At 45.7% G+C, this 14,925-nt stretch overlaps 1 protein-coding gene and 1 long non-coding RNA gene across 6 annotated transcripts in view; one reads left to right on the top strand and one right to left on the bottom strand.

Moving 5' to 3' along the window:
• Positions 1-32: 32 nt before the first annotated feature.
• On the top strand, positions 33-1,019 carry LOC311442170. Its single transcript, XR_014696483.1, has 2 exons — positions 33-262; positions 350-1,019. It is a non-coding gene; the product is annotated as an uncharacterized lncRNA (long non-coding RNA).
• ARIH2 (ariadne RBR E3 ubiquitin protein ligase 2) overlaps positions 579-14,925 on the bottom strand; it is a 29,743-nt gene continuing 15,396 nt past the window's right edge. For 3 of the 5 annotated variants that reach the window (XM_084531022.1, XM_084531026.1, XM_084531023.1), the window contains 13 exons: positions 14,755-14,822; positions 13,002-13,065; positions 10,921-11,068; positions 10,079-10,200; positions 9,308-9,417; positions 8,140-8,257; positions 6,674-6,724; positions 6,557-6,578; positions 4,901-5,052; positions 3,680-3,823; positions 3,260-3,328; positions 2,409-2,492; positions 1,448-1,935 (listed from right to left, as the gene is read on the bottom strand). In XM_084531022.1, the coding sequence (XP_084387148.1) occupies positions 1,864-1,935; positions 2,409-2,492; positions 3,260-3,328; positions 3,680-3,823; positions 4,901-5,052; positions 6,557-6,578; positions 6,674-6,724; positions 8,140-8,257; positions 9,308-9,417; positions 10,079-10,200; positions 10,921-11,068; positions 13,002-13,065; positions 14,755-14,822 (1,224 nt within the window). In that variant the 3' untranslated portion in view covers positions 1,448-1,863. Of the gene's footprint in view, positions 949-1,447; positions 1,936-2,408; positions 2,493-3,259; positions 3,329-3,679; positions 3,824-4,900; positions 5,053-6,556; positions 6,579-6,673; positions 6,725-8,139; positions 8,258-9,307; positions 9,418-10,078; positions 10,201-10,920; positions 11,069-13,001; positions 13,066-14,754; positions 14,823-14,925 lie in introns of those variants that run through there. The other 2 variants (XM_084531024.1, XM_084531025.1) reach the window with 2 other exon arrangements.

The following is a 14,925-nucleotide window of genomic DNA, read 5'->3' as shown; positions in this document are numbered from 1 at the left end:
CGGCTCTTCCCCGCGGCCGTGTGGGCCCGCTAGGTGCCGCACGGCCTCCCCCTGTCGCAGCCCTTGGCTCCGTGAAGCCGCCGTTCCCTGCCCCGTTAGCTAGGAGGGGAGGTTGCAGCCCTCTCCCCCTCCTCGCAAACAGCCGCTGGGGACAAGCAGCGGGCACGGGGTTAGCTCCCAGAGCGGGTATTTCCCTCAGCATCCCTCATTCCCATCCACCCGCCCGGTTATACCTGCTGCCAAAGCTGGCCTCGTGGCTCAGGTTCATGAGAACGGCCCCAGCTGCTGACACGCAGCAATTCAGCATCCCCCCCACCCCCTCAGTTTAACCTTTGTTGTTTTTATACAGCGTCACTTGGCAGAGAACACGTCAAAGGCAATGCAGCATGGAAGAGAAGCCCCCGATGTCCTCAATTCAGAGGCTCCAGCTCCACCTTACCGGCCACACACCCCCCCGCTCCTGGTGCCGGTCACACACCTGTGAAAGCTGAACACAGGGCCTGCTTCCTACTGCAAACAGGCAAGCATCAACATTCAAGCAACCTTTTTTTTTCATGTTAACCCCTACCAAGATGAACTAGGTTTTCATATTTTTATTTTAGTGTATATTTTACATTAGAAAAAATGTTAATAGAAAAGCTCCACATGCTCCTAACAACCAATTTTCTGATAAGTCCTCACCAAGTATTGATACTAATATACAAATAAATTAATTTTGCTAGTTAATTTCCTGCCTGGCTTGGTGCAGGCTCTGCACGAGCAGTGCACCTAGGTTCAAGTGCCTGTCCACATTGCCAACAAGTGCCAGGAAGTGTGTTGTACATAATCGTTCCTCCTCATAGCGTCGCGGAGTTTTAGTTTCACCTTGATGAATGGGATCAAATTTTCTCAACCATGTTACCCAGCAGGCACAAGTATTCTTTACCAGGTTGCATGGATTGTTTCACCCTGAAAAAGCCCCAAGCTTTGATTAACAACTGTATGCTACTATTCCCTCATCACTCACTTTGGCAATACAACACCCTCCCCACAAAAACAAGGAAAGCAAAAAATCTACATGGAAGACCTAAAATTCATCAAATGCAGAATGTGACCTGGCTCAAGGCATATCCCCCAGTTGTTAACCTGCTCCCTCCCCTACAATTCCTCTGTTTGCTTTTGTTTGAGCAGCAGGACTTTGCACAGCTGATTTACAAGAAAAGAGACGTTGCATGTAATCATTCTAAATCACAGCCACTGCTGGTACTGTCAGGTCAGACACAGCAGCAGCCACTCTTAACACCAGCCACTCTCCTCATGCAATGCCAATGCTACAATGTCCTGGCTAAAGGAGCATCAGGAAATATAGCCAAGTTATTTTGTAGCCTCCTTCCCTGCCTAGGAGGATTTCTGGGTCAGAGGAAGGGAGCAGGAGAGAGGGAAAAGCCCATTACAATTTACCAGCAGATTAAGGAAAAACACTCCACTGCCAATTTATTTTTAAAAAGGGTTGTGTGTTATTCTAAGGTTTGTCTGTATAATTGTACAACCGTTGAAAATTACATAAATTGTAATGATCTAATACTATTAACAGCCATTCAGAGAAAAACTCCCTCCCCTTTTGAAACCATCAAGGGCAGGAGGGAAATGTCCCAGGAAATATGCCAATCTGAACTCTGGCCTCTAGCCTGGCAGAAACAGAAACAGAAAGATAAGAGAACAAACTGGACTAAGATGTGGTGTTTGCATGTGTCTGACTTGCAAGGGGAGGGGTGGCTTTGTCCTTGGCCGTGTTCTCCCAGAGGCAGTGCCTGCTTATCCTGGTGAAGCTGCCATCACTTCACTTGCTGCTCTCACCCCTGCACTTTGTCATTTCCTCCTGTCTTATGTGTCATGGAAGTCTTTCAGCAGGGTCCTTCGTCTCTGCTCCGCTATGTGCATCTGGTTCTCTAAGTCCTGGTAAAACAAAAGGTAGAAACAGTTAGTGCGAATTCCCCAGACACAAGTACATTTCTTTTTAGGGACTCAGCTCATCTGATAAACACCAACCTTCACGCTTCACGTGCACTCTAAGATTACAGATCCTGCTTCCTTTTGACATAGGCTGACTAATGTTACCCAGCTCTTGCTCTGTCTAAAAAGCCAAGCACTTAAGGAATCTGCTTTTAATCAGAGGTCCACAGGCAGCTTCCTCCACAGTTTTGCTGGTCCTGCTTCAGTTCTCCAGGACTCACGGCAGCCCTCCCTCCTCTCCCATAAAGCAGTGAGCATTCCATTTTTACAACACCCACTGGGCTAAAGGAAGAACGGCGAGATTCTGGGTCTAGTCTCTCAGCAACCTCACTGAGCTGCCTTAGCTCTCCTGCAGAAGTGGTAAGCCTGACCATTACAAAATCTGGCCAGCAGGCTCAAGCAAGCAGAACACTCACCCCTCTGTCATAGCTGTCTGCTCGCTCCACCTTCCATGAGAGATTTTCAATTTCAGCTTCCAGCTGGGCCTGCTGGTATTCAAACTGCAAACAGCAAAATTAGAGACAGCAACAAGAAACTGGCTTAGTGGAGCAGCCTCATTCCACAAGCTATAGTTGAGGAGCAGACAAATGTGTTCTGCTGACAGCTGTGCTGGCAGAGCAGGTTTGTGCCTCCTCCCGATCTGCCTTTAGCTTCCAGGAGTTCCTTGTGTGAGCACTCCCCAACCTGCATCACTCAAAATTAACCATGTCAGCCTAGAAACACTACAAGCCACAAATACCTACTAACTCAGCTCACTCTGCCAGTAAGTGGGTCAGGAAATGCTCCTGTGAGCAGCTCTGCAGGCAGAGCTGAGGGACTGCTAACCACTGCTGGGAGCAGTAACTTGTTCCACTGGCACAGTCAGCTCCACGAGAACGTCTGTGCGCAGCCTGAGAGAACACACATGATGTGTTCTATGGGAAGAGCTTGGATACTAGCTACAGCACTGCCATAGTCTTACCAAGGAACTTGGTACACTTCAAGCCTCAAAATATTTTGGATAAATTGCTTGTTAGTGACAGTGCAGTTCTGCCCTGGGAAAACAATGTAACACATCAGAGGACTGAGCTGCTGGTCCATTCAAAAGTGAGAAGAAAAGTTGCAAAACCACGTATGTTTGTCCTGTCCTTACCTCAAACTCAGGACTATTATTTCAGACACTCAAGCTCTGGAATTGAAGAGGGATGTCTGTCTAGTCACTCATCCCAGCATGCTGCCAGCTACACCCCAAAAAGCTGTAAGCGAAAAGAAGAGCAAAACATCTTACCAGTTTCTTTCTGGGACCAGACTCCATGTAGTAGGCATATGGATATGTGTACTGCAGGGTATAACGACACTGTGGGGGGCCGGAGGGGAAGAGGGAGAGAAAAGAAGGACAAGAGCTCAGACCTGGAAGTCAGCACAGTCAGTTGTCTACAGTCACTACAACAGGCTACCTTCTGACAAGGATGACTGGACACTTGATGCTGGAACTTCCTACACCTTCCTTGGAAGGATTTGTACAGTTAAAGTGTAACCTTCCAGAGGTCACTTCCAGATAATTTTTGGCTAGTTCATGGCCTAGACTGGAGGTACTGTCTCACACATCCATAATCCCCAAATTCCCTTCCTCTCACTAGGTGTTGTGAATTCAGCATTCTCGTGTGTAGATTCTCTTCTCTTCACCAAACAAGTCACACCTACCCACCTTTGCAAGGAGTTTTGCAGCATTTTGTAGGTATTGCCAGTCTATCCATGTTCCCAAGTTGTTCATAACTCTTTCCTGAATTTTTTCCTGGATTCGCTGGTATGTCTGTGCCTCCAGCTGCAAGCTTTTATTGTGATTCTCCCACTGCAAGGGGTGGGGAGAAGGGGAAAGAAAAAGACAGCATGAGACCAGAATACTTCTTCAGTAAAAGCACAAGCTCTAGCAAGCAGAAATCAAAGTGGGACAGGAGTCCAGCAAGGCAAAACATGCTGTGGGAAAGAACAGCAAGGGAGCGGCTCCAGTAGCAAGTAGCGGAGGCTGTGTACAACAGATTGATGGCAGGAAAGAGCAGGGAGCAAACCCAGCTCCTCAGAATGAGAATGCCCTCTGGTTGCACAGCGACCTTGTATCTAACACGATGGGAAGTTACAGCGATTCCCCTACTTAAAGGATTTCTATAGAAAGGACAAAAGTTCAAATTAACATTTAACATGGTCTCAGTGGACTCTAACACCCACGTGCATGCTGTAAGCATGGCCATTTCCCAAAGCCCGTTGCTCTAGAGAGCCAAGAATGAACACATTTATTTTATCATAGGACTTGGCTCATAGTATGAAAAATAAACTCATTTTAATAGGGAGAACAAGTGCACTGAAATGCAGCAGAATTGAACCTCTACCACGTTCTCTTCTAGAGATGCTGTTCTAGAATTGCACCGTATGTCCAGGTGCATTGAGTCAGTTGTGTGGACAGAGGTGCTGTGACTGCAATTTTAAAAAATATCATTATGTGACTCTTCAGGAAAGCTTTGCTACAGCCAATGGAGTTTTGAATGGAATTTATTCTTTGCTTCTATAAAAGACACACTGCAAGTAACTGAAGTTCTCCAATCCTGAAAGGAAATAATAGGAGCAGTATCTACCTACTGCACCAGCACTCAGCCTGCAGGAAAACAATATAGTGGCACAGGGCTACAGGGCTAATACCGATTTTCTCTAGCACAAGGAAATGCAGGAGCAAACGTGATTTGCTTTGGGGATGACATTAGTCGTTTGGATGGGACTCACAGGGCGGGACTGAGGAAGAAAGAACAGGGCCTGAAAATTCAGCACAAATTCTCTTTGGGCAGTTTCTTGCACGGAGATTGCTGGCAATGACCTTTGCACCAGGCAGGGAGCATTAAAAGGCTACAGCAGCTCTGGCCAAAGAGATGTCTCCTACCCTCTCAAAATAGAACAAGTACTTCTTAAGGGCCTCCCTGGCCTGTGCTTGCTGACTCTGGTTTACAATATCAGGATTCTCTTTGTACCGACTGCATTCGTAGTACTCGCTGCCATGAGTCTTCCAGTCTCCCAGACACATCCAGCAGAAGTCTGCAGAAAACAGTGAAAAACCCACTGTGATGCACAGAAAAAAACCCACATCTCTAAGAGAGAAAAGCTTCAGGAGACACAACCCATCTGCTTTCAGCTATTTCTGCTAAGCCAAGAAACATACATTTTGTATCATCTTGCAAAACAGAACACACCAGTGAGCCAAAAATACCAGCCTGTCTCGAAGATTTTCACTGTACAGCCTCCTGTGCAATTATGGAAAGTAAACCCTGGAGTGCTGCATTCTGTACACCAAGACCCATGCACAGATCTTGTGCTCTGCACAGGCTGTCACTCCGGGTTAAAGAAGAGGCGGGCTGTGGTCTTATTTGTGAGATGCATCCTCCCCACTGCTGGCGTACTGCCCCACGCGAATCTCTGGCTGAATAAAATACGAACAATCAAATCCAAAAGGAAACTAACTCATGCAAAAGTCTGCCCTCAGCTCTCTCAAAGAGAGAACTACCTGGGTGACTTCAGATATCAGTGGTTAATAACGCTTCAAGTTAGGAGCCACTGAACTGGGAAGAAAGTGGAGGAAAGAGAGCAATAGCAAAACCCGTTTAACAGTTTCCTGATTTCAGAGCGAGGCTGTGAGTGTTCTGCTAGAAAGGAAAAAAGACGGAGATTAAGTTGCTACAATAAGAATCACTTTTGTATCACTGATTATAAGAGACTGAAATTGCTATTTCCAGAGTTCACCAGCCTTCTCGAGTGCTAGTCACCATGGTACCTTTGCACTTGCTTGCTCACCCTTGTCACAGAGCTCCATCAAATCACATCCAGTGCTGCTGAGGACCCCAAAGCAAAGGAAATGAGAAAGGACAGCAATCTTTAATCATCATCCAAGTAAGGTTCTGATATTATAATATTTCCTAGCAGCACACAACACAAAGGGCCCGAATACGAGCTATCTTGCTCCAAGGCAACAGAAATTAATTCTGCCATGAGAAGATCTGTGCAAGAACAGGCTGTCACTTTGTAGGAGCACACAATGGACCAAAGACAGTTCGGCTGCTAATTGCACAGGGGTGGACTAAGAAATCCAACAGATAATGTGATGCGGAACAGTTCACAACTCCTGCAGTTTCAGCTGGGCTGTGCCTCATTATTTCTAGCAGTGAGCAGAAGGACTTAAGCTGATCTGAGTAAAAAGATCAGTTCTGCCAGTATTTTCAGCTGATGATAAATACATTTACGTGGAAAGCATTTAATAAGATAATTTCCACTGTTAATATTACAGCAGAGATGAAGACTTCTCTATTTATTGGACATGTCAGGGAGAGGGAGCCAAACTAGCGCTGAATCAGAACCCAGCTGAGATCATAGACAGTGGGGAAAAAAGCTATCACGCAAGGCTGTAATTAGAACCCTGTTCACCTTTTACTAGGGGAGGGGAAAGAAAATTGGTCGGTGTTGACAGTTCGCCTTCATAGCACAAAAAAGAGAAGAGAACATCTCTAACCCCCATTACTGAGAAAACTGTTTTGCAGATTCTACTTACCGTGCTTGCATTTGGAGCATTGCTGAAAGAGAAGACAGGAGGCACTGGTTAGTGGGAAGTGGAAAAAAAATTCTGCTTAGAAAAAGGAAGATCTGACGCATTCAGGGAACTGCTCACCATGTGATTGCAGCCTCCATTCTTTTCAATACAGATATTGCACTTCGGACACTGGGGAAACAGAAACATTTGTTAGACTCAACTCTCTCTCCAGCAGATTTCTGGAGAATGACAATGCTTGCATGATTATTCTATCCTGGCTTCCCCTCCCTCCCTTTTTTTAAATATGCATATATGAAAATATTAATATATACACACTCTTACTCCCACCAATTACTGGCAGCTCAATTTAAAAGGAGGCAGAAAGCCAGGGATGTTGCACAGCAGCACTGGACTGCTTGCTCCAGAAAACAAGTTTGCTGCTGTTGCTGCTTCTAACACTGAAGGTCTCAGAGTTAGCATTTAGCAGTTGCTCAGGTACAGGCACATGCGACAGTAGCTTCCACAGCTCCTCAGACAAGATAACCAGCTCTGTATCCTGCCTTCCACAGCCCCTAGCAGATGATAATTTAGGTAGTAGAAAAGGATGTCTGACCACAGTGAGCTGCACACTTCTTTGCTCCATCAGCAGTACACTGATGCCATGGGGGTGTCAAGTTCAGCAATATTTTTTGGGTTGCATAGGTACAAAGAAGGAAGCGAGTTTTGTTGTTTTTTTATAAGTTTTAACAGCAGGTAAAACGTGTGCCTCAACAACGCTGAACATAACAGAACTTTATGTTTACGAATGAGCATAGCAAATACAGCACCATCACACTCTCCAGAAAAAGAAATATATTTAGGGTCTCTGGTCTAACTACGCACTTCCCGAGCATAGCTGAAGCTTGTGCCTAATTAGCACTGTCACAATTGCTATCGGTTATGGTAAAATAAATGCCAGCCAACTAAGTACTATTTTGAATTCAGACCACAAAATTCCCCAAAGAAACTTAAAGTTCCAGTCTACAGACGGCTAATCTAGCAGTTTGCCTACAACCTTTTAAGACAATTCCACAGATAGAGTGCACAATATGTAGTACTATTTCTTTTTCTTGAGTCTAAATCTACTAGAAGTACTTCACCAGCTAAGTTACAGATTTAATCTAACTCCTTTTTGTTCTCTTTGCCAAATCAGGACTATCTCCCTCACCTAATTCACAGCACTCCACACAGGTGTTCAGGGTTAAACACCACCAGCATTTACTGACTGCACTTACTGCACCCTCTTTCCATTTGAAATATACCTTCAGTGATCATTTTGAAGCAGCCACAATTCTGCCTTTTGCCCATGGGAGGGCAGCACAGCTGGCTGCCAAAGACATTCACACTAGGTCTGGAGCGAGGACCATGCTGCAGGAGGGCAGCTGGACCTCGTGTGCAAAGCATTCCCCACACATTCAGCTGTGTTGTATCACTGGCCTTAGAAAGCTGTGAGAATTTACAGCCTGTGAAAAAGCAGCACACGATGCTAAGTATGTACACAACTGTAGCTTGCTTCCCAGGCAGGACTAGAGGACAAAGGAAAACAAGCAGGTGCTCGGCCTTACATCTTTAGTGTGAGCACTGATGTAGTTGGCTGTTTCGGAGTCATCTGCACACTTGGTGAGCCATTTCCGGATGGTAGCACAGTCTGTCGGTGCGTGGTACATCTGCCGACACTTAAAGCTTAACAGAGAAAAAGAAAAGAAGAAAAAGACACGGCATGTCAATTTCCTGGGAAGTCATTCAAGAACTGAAGTTTTCCTGATGACCAAAATCTGGGAGGCCAAGTGAGGGTAAGGGCTACAAACGCACTCATGCATTACCAAAGTGCAAAGACCAAGTGAGAGCTCCAATAAAGCACCGCTCTCCTGTGCAGAAACTGGCATCAGGATGAGAGAGAAGAGGCCTTCTCTGTCAAAAATGTGTCTGAGGGCTGACACATCCCTCCCTGCTGACTCTACCTACCTCTGCTCTAACATGAGTGTAGAGGCCTGGAGCATACCAGTGGCTTTACAAGTAAACTGACTCCAGTGACAGATACCATCCTCCTGCATTAGCACAACCCAAACAGCCCCCGGTGAGCGAGGGCTGTTTGCACAGACATACCAGGGAGTTGGGGCTCTCAAACCCTTGTATCACACTTCACAAGCGTTCTCAACAGCAGTGATTCTGGAGACCAATAGCAGAATACACTTCAGCAGCCCTACAAACTACCTTTTTACTCTTGCCCCATTTGTACTTGAAGGCAGACAAGGACCATTAGTGTTCCTATTCAGCAGGAATTTATTCTCCTGACAGCCTCGAAACACACCAGACACTCTGGGCATCAAAAACTTGTAATAAGCCTAAAAACACAGTATCAGCAGATAGCTGCAAGGCCTCCACAACCATTACCAGATTCTCTACCACTCACTTTGACTGCAGCAAAATTTGTAACCTAGCCAACCAGCATATGAGAAAGGAAGATTTTTAACCCCTTTGTTACTCAAGCCCTGTGTTCCCTGATTGTCAGAATGCCCAACTCCAAGGAGTTTAGGGAGCAAGGGGAAGGCTGACCACCTGCAGAAGTCAGACACCAAGTGTCCAATTACTCAAACTAACTCAAGTTACAAACAACTCTAGCAAAGCATTTGAGATGCTTTTTCACACGCTGAACCTGTTGGCAAGCAAACGGAGTAGCTCTGAGGACAGCATATAATTTCCCCATGATCTTTAACCTTTTCTGTTTCTTACCAGAAGACCTCATTGCAACGATTGCACTGCACTCGCCGGGCTTTTGGCTCCTGTACCTGTATGACCATAGGACAATCTGCACCAGGACACAGCTGCAGCTGATAATGGCTCTGTGAACATATCAAGGTGATAAGATCAGCAACGTATGCAGAAGAGCAGAAACGTTCCCCATCCTCATCTTATGCCCCAGAATGTACTCAGCTGCTCTCTTGTGGTGGCTGTTTCCTCCCACTTATTGAAAAGAGGTGACACCACTCTTTCATACTTGCTTCCCTGTTTCTTTACTTTTCCCAGTCTGTTCCCAGTAACCAGAATATTCCCTGCACATTTAACCTTAACCATGTATATCTTAATATCAATAAATCTCACAAAAACGTTATTGAGCAAACCAATCCAGTTGGTCCTTCACTAAGGTGAAGGACTTACTTTTCAGAGCCTAAAATATCTGTGGCAAGAGCAAGGAGGGCTTTAAAACTCAGACTTAAGTTTGAGGTTCTCAGCTGAAACATTCTGAGAATTCTACTTGAGGAAAAGAGCCAAGCACTAGCCAAGCAGTTACTGGGTGACCTTACTGCAGAATTTACTTTGGCAACCTGCTAGAGCATTTTGTCAGTGAGGCTGTACTACAGGAGCACCGACGTCATGTTTATGAGGGACAATTCTGCTGCAGTTACTGCATTTCTAATCAGAGATGCAAAGCACCTCAAACACAATTTCTGCAAGTCATTGGTGAATTAATCCAGGGTATTTTAAGCCTGAAAAAGACAATACCTCCACATAGTCCCTGAAGAGGTAGCGCCTGTATTTGTCTTTCAGCTCTTCACTAGGCAGCAATGGAAACACAAAGTCTTCTGGTGTCCGAAGTAGGCAGTCCTGAGCCATGCAGGAGACCCCTGAGAAAACAGTGTTTCAGCACAGTGCAATTTGTGCTAAAAGGAGCAGAGACAGAGATAGCATTCAACACAGTTTCCTAGGTGCCATCTGTTGTTGTGGCAAGAGGGACACAACTGTGAAACAGACCTAGCAGATCTATCAGGGCTGCTGAAAAGCTAAAGCCCAACTGTATTCACAGAAAGATGACAGGGCACAAATGTATCCAGCATCAGTAAGTGTTTCAACCAGGGCTCACAAAGTAAGATACTTGAAGCAGAAAATTGCATGTTACTGCCACACCGGAATGAATGACAGGATAAAGAAGCCCAAAGCAACTCTGGCTACTACTGGCCAACACCAAGGAAACGGATGTTTGCATCCACACCGATTCCCAGGGCAATGCAACCACACATCACCAGAGATGCAATCTCAAAACGCAGAAGATTTGCAACTTTTAATTTGTTACAGTCATGCTCTTGAGATCACAAAGGGGAGAAGAGCAGCAAATGGAACTCTGGACTTGCAGGTTTTGTTAGGCAGGAGGAGAGCTCTCCAGGTGGTATGGCAACGCTCACCAAGGATTCAGGTAAGACTGCTAGTTAAAGTTAGGTTTGTCACAAGAACCCACTCCATGCTCCAGCTTCTCATTACTGAGATCTTTCAGAGCAATTCTGCCAGTCATCTGCAGAGCAGCCAGCACGTCAAATACAGACCCGCTACCACACACGAGTCAAACTCACCAACTCCGACGCCATCCTTGACGAGCACTGTACAATGCTGCTCCCAGCAGCTGCGACAGAACTGGTGCTGACAAGCCAGAGAAAGCAAGTTCTCCTTCCGGACAAACTGCATGCACACTGCGCAGTGATGGGAGGAATGTACCATTGCCTGCAAGAGACAAAACAGCATTACAGGGAAAGCATCCCAGCTTCCCTGGTGAATTCTCAACCTCACCCACAGTCACTTTCATCACCTTCACTGGGACAATGAGAGGAGCTCCAAGCCAGAACAGGTTCCTAAGTGAGTGGCGTGCTGGGGTGCTGCACTGCCCGGCAGTCAGCCCTTCTCTTGCACCTCTTCAGCCTCAGGGAGCACAACAGATGAACAGTCACTGAACTGCTCCTGCCTCTTGTCTAGTGCTACACAGGACTCACCTTTATTTTTCTGGTTCTTACTTTTTCCTTGTTTGAAAAGTGAGAAAATAAATCTTTATGTGTGTCCTTTCCTGCATTTACTGATATTCTTTGGTAGCAGGGTTAGACTTGATCACTGTTCCACCTGCCATGAAGAGCAGCCAGAGCTGGAAGCAGGCTTAGCAATGCTCTCTTACTGGACAATGATTCTGGGTACTGTATTTGATATGCAAATGAAGGTATGGCACGTAGAGAGCTTATACAAGGAGAAAAGGTTGTTCACAGACCATCACAAAGTTCAGGGATCTTCTCACATCTCTTTATTTTCTGCCTACACTACATTTGGCAAAATAGGCTTCATCTCTCCAACTCAAAAGGATTAGAAGGTTTGTTTCAAGTCAGGCATAATTCTGCTATTGCTTCACCAGGAAGCCATCTGGTCTCCCCGTCGGTAGTGCAGAACTAATCCCTAGACAGCAAAACCAGCCTCTAACACATTTTGGCTCACCCTTGGGACCTGAAGAACTAGGTCTAGCACAGTGTTTAGCAAAAGCGAGGCTCTACAAAGCTGTTAACAGGACTTTATGCTCCTATTTCCCTTTTCACAGAGAAGCCATATAATCACTTTCCACTGCTTAAACCTTTGCTGCTCTTTGAGAAGCTCGTGCGAGGCAGATGTCAAGCTGCCATGCATAGCTCTGCATGCCAGAGACACGGAGGAGCAGCAGCATGAGTGCCCAGCCACATGACCAGTAGAGCTTGTTTTGTAGCATGACCACATGAAAAAGAAATAAAGCAACTTTGTTCTAAGCAGCCTCACTTATAGACAAAAACAAAATTCATCAACTCAGCAACTGCGCAGATCAACTGCTCAACATGAGCAGCAAGCACACTACCTAGAACCTTTGAAAGCCATCCCTCAAAGCTTTTCTCTGAGCTGTCCCACTGTAGCTTCTCCCTGTAGGGTCAGTTGCTCTACGGTATGAGTGTATGTCCCAAAGAGTCCCCCAAAACATCATCATTCTGCACTAGGAGCTGCAGCACAGAGCAACTAGCCCTAGCACATGCAAAAAGACTGCAATGTACTAATATCAAAACAATTGTGTCAAGCCTTAAACTAACCTTTTAGAAAAAAAAAAGTATCCAAGAACCCATGGAGCCCTGGCTGCAGAACACAAGCTGGGGGTTCAAATATCAATACTGACTGGCTCAGCAGAAACATCACTGGGAGACTTGGCTTAAGCATCCCTGAGCAGAGCAGTGGAGCCAACTTAGGCATCTCAAGAAAAAAACCTCTGTTCTAGCCACAGACAGGCACTGCTCACTGCGCAGCCAGAACTTCCTCTAGTGTCTTTTACAGAGCGAGCAGTATCAGAAGAGGTAGCCAGGCCCACGCACTCTGCTCCTGCCATTGTTTACCATCACTCCTGCCAAACGAATAGCTTAATTTTCTCGAGGCAAGTCATTCTTGAACACAACCTGCAGAACAACAGCAAAGCTGCTGTTTACATGTTAGACACTTCTTGAATGCAGTCTCATTTAAAAAATAAACCCAGCGCTTATTGAGGGTGTAGGACCTTGAGTCTGCAAAGAGTGGATATGGGACAGGCCCATTGGTAACGCACACCTCTGACATGGTGGCTCAGAGGCACCTCTGCCAAGGGAAGAGACCAAAATAGCATACTTACATGTTTGGATGAGGTGGGCTGTACTCGTGCTTCTACTAGCAACTGGGCAGCATTAGACTTGTGCCTGAAAAGGCAATTAAAGAACGATCAGATCCATTTCTGAATACATTTTGCACTGTTGAACTGGTCCTTCTCACCCGAATAAATGACAGGCTCTCTGCAAATGGTAGTGGAGGCTTTGACGAGGAGCATGGAAGTGTGTGCTGTGTGAGGCCCCTCACTGGGTGAGCTGAACTCTCATCACCAAAACTTTACGATAGTTTCTTCAAAATATTAACATTTCCCTTCTGTTCCTCAATGGAAATTTTGCTACAAGTGCCCTCCCGCCCCGAGAATTTTTTTTTGAAGATTTTTCTACCCACACTAATATTTTCACTCCTCGAGTAGTCTCAAGCCATTGCCCACGATAACACACTCCAGCGAGGCTTCTGCCTGTCTTCCATTCCTTCGTAAAAATCAAGCTGTCCTGGTTAGGTCTCACTTTGGCTGCAGTCTACTATCTAGCTACGTATTTACTTTATGACAGATTATCACCCTTTAGGCATATGAAGCTGTCTATCAACAGCCTTAGAATTAAACAGGTCTTTGTGATTTCAACTGCTGAGGAATGTTTGCATCTCCAATAATACATCCGTGAATTCAGGAATAGAAAGGAGCATCAGAGCTGTGACTAGGATTTAAATCTTCCCTCCCCACAAGCATTTTTAGGTGTGTTCAGGGATCTTTAATTGGATACTGCTACTTTGTACCAAGACAGAAGCTTGAGGACCAGATCGAATGGAGAACAAGTTGCAAAGTCACAGCGTGAGAAGTAAAACCTTCACCAGAGTTCCTCTTGTTTAAACCTCGTAAGTTAACCAGCAGAATCGCTCTGAGCTGCTGTGCAGGAATCTCTCCCTCCACATTCCCCAGGGAAAAGCTTTCACAGGATGCATGGTAACCAACGAGCCAGTTACCAGGGATGCTGCGACGACATCCATACGTGAGATGCATCTCCCATACGTTCTCTGGATGAAGCTGCTGGCTAACAGGGCCAAAAATGGCATGGCAGAATGAGTCAGGCTGATGTGCTCTCTATTTTCAGACAATGTTCAGTTCGGAGCCAGTATTTGCTGGAGGGGCTGCCAGACAGCAGTGCCTCCTGACACACTTCCCGCATACATTTGGGCAGAGTCCGAAGCCTCCTTTTGAAATCAGCCAGAGGACTCACTGCAGCGTGACACTGTCAGAGCAACAAAGGGGCTGCGCTTATTAGTTCTCTCACACCATCGGCTGCTGCTCTCCAAATGCCAGTCAGCTTGGAAAAAAACATCACATTCAGAGGGAGCAAAAATCTCGAAGCAAACGGACTAAGTGGTACATCAGCATAAGTTCGGTGTTTCTTTACGATTTGTGGCTTGTATGTTCCAAACTGAACATATGTTAACTTTGTATTTGTTAAAATAAATATAGATGCAGCTCTCTCAATCTGCTATCTCATTGTTTAAGCTGTGTGCATCTCCAGGGTTCCCAGCGTGAAGATAATTCCTCAGACTGAAAGACATTCACCGACACTCCCCTCTCCCTGTTTACAAATTCTTTGCAGGCAGTGCAGCCTCAACAAAACAGCATTTCTCCTCTGCTCCCTGGCACGGCAGTGCGGCCTGCTTTCAGGTTCAGAGACACTTGTTAAAAGACACTACGCCCTGAAGACTCTTGCAAAGAGAGGAGGAAAAGCACTGAGCACTGAAGAAGTAAGATTACTTGCACTTACCTTTCCAAAATCTCTGAGATTTGCCAGTGGAAACTAACTAATACAAGTTTTGCAACAGCATGTGACACCTAGGTTAAAAAAAAAAAAAAAAAAAGTGAGGCATATTCTGAGGACACATTTCTGCTCAGGACTATGATGTTCTTACAAGGCTAATGAATTGTACAAACCCAG

This window comes from Aythya ferina (genome assembly GCF_964211825.1).
Source record: "Aythya ferina genome assembly, chromosome: 10".
Taxonomy (NCBI): Eukaryota; Metazoa; Chordata; class Aves; order Anseriformes; family Anatidae; genus Aythya; species Aythya ferina.
This window is presented reverse-complemented; position numbering and strand designations above follow the sequence as displayed.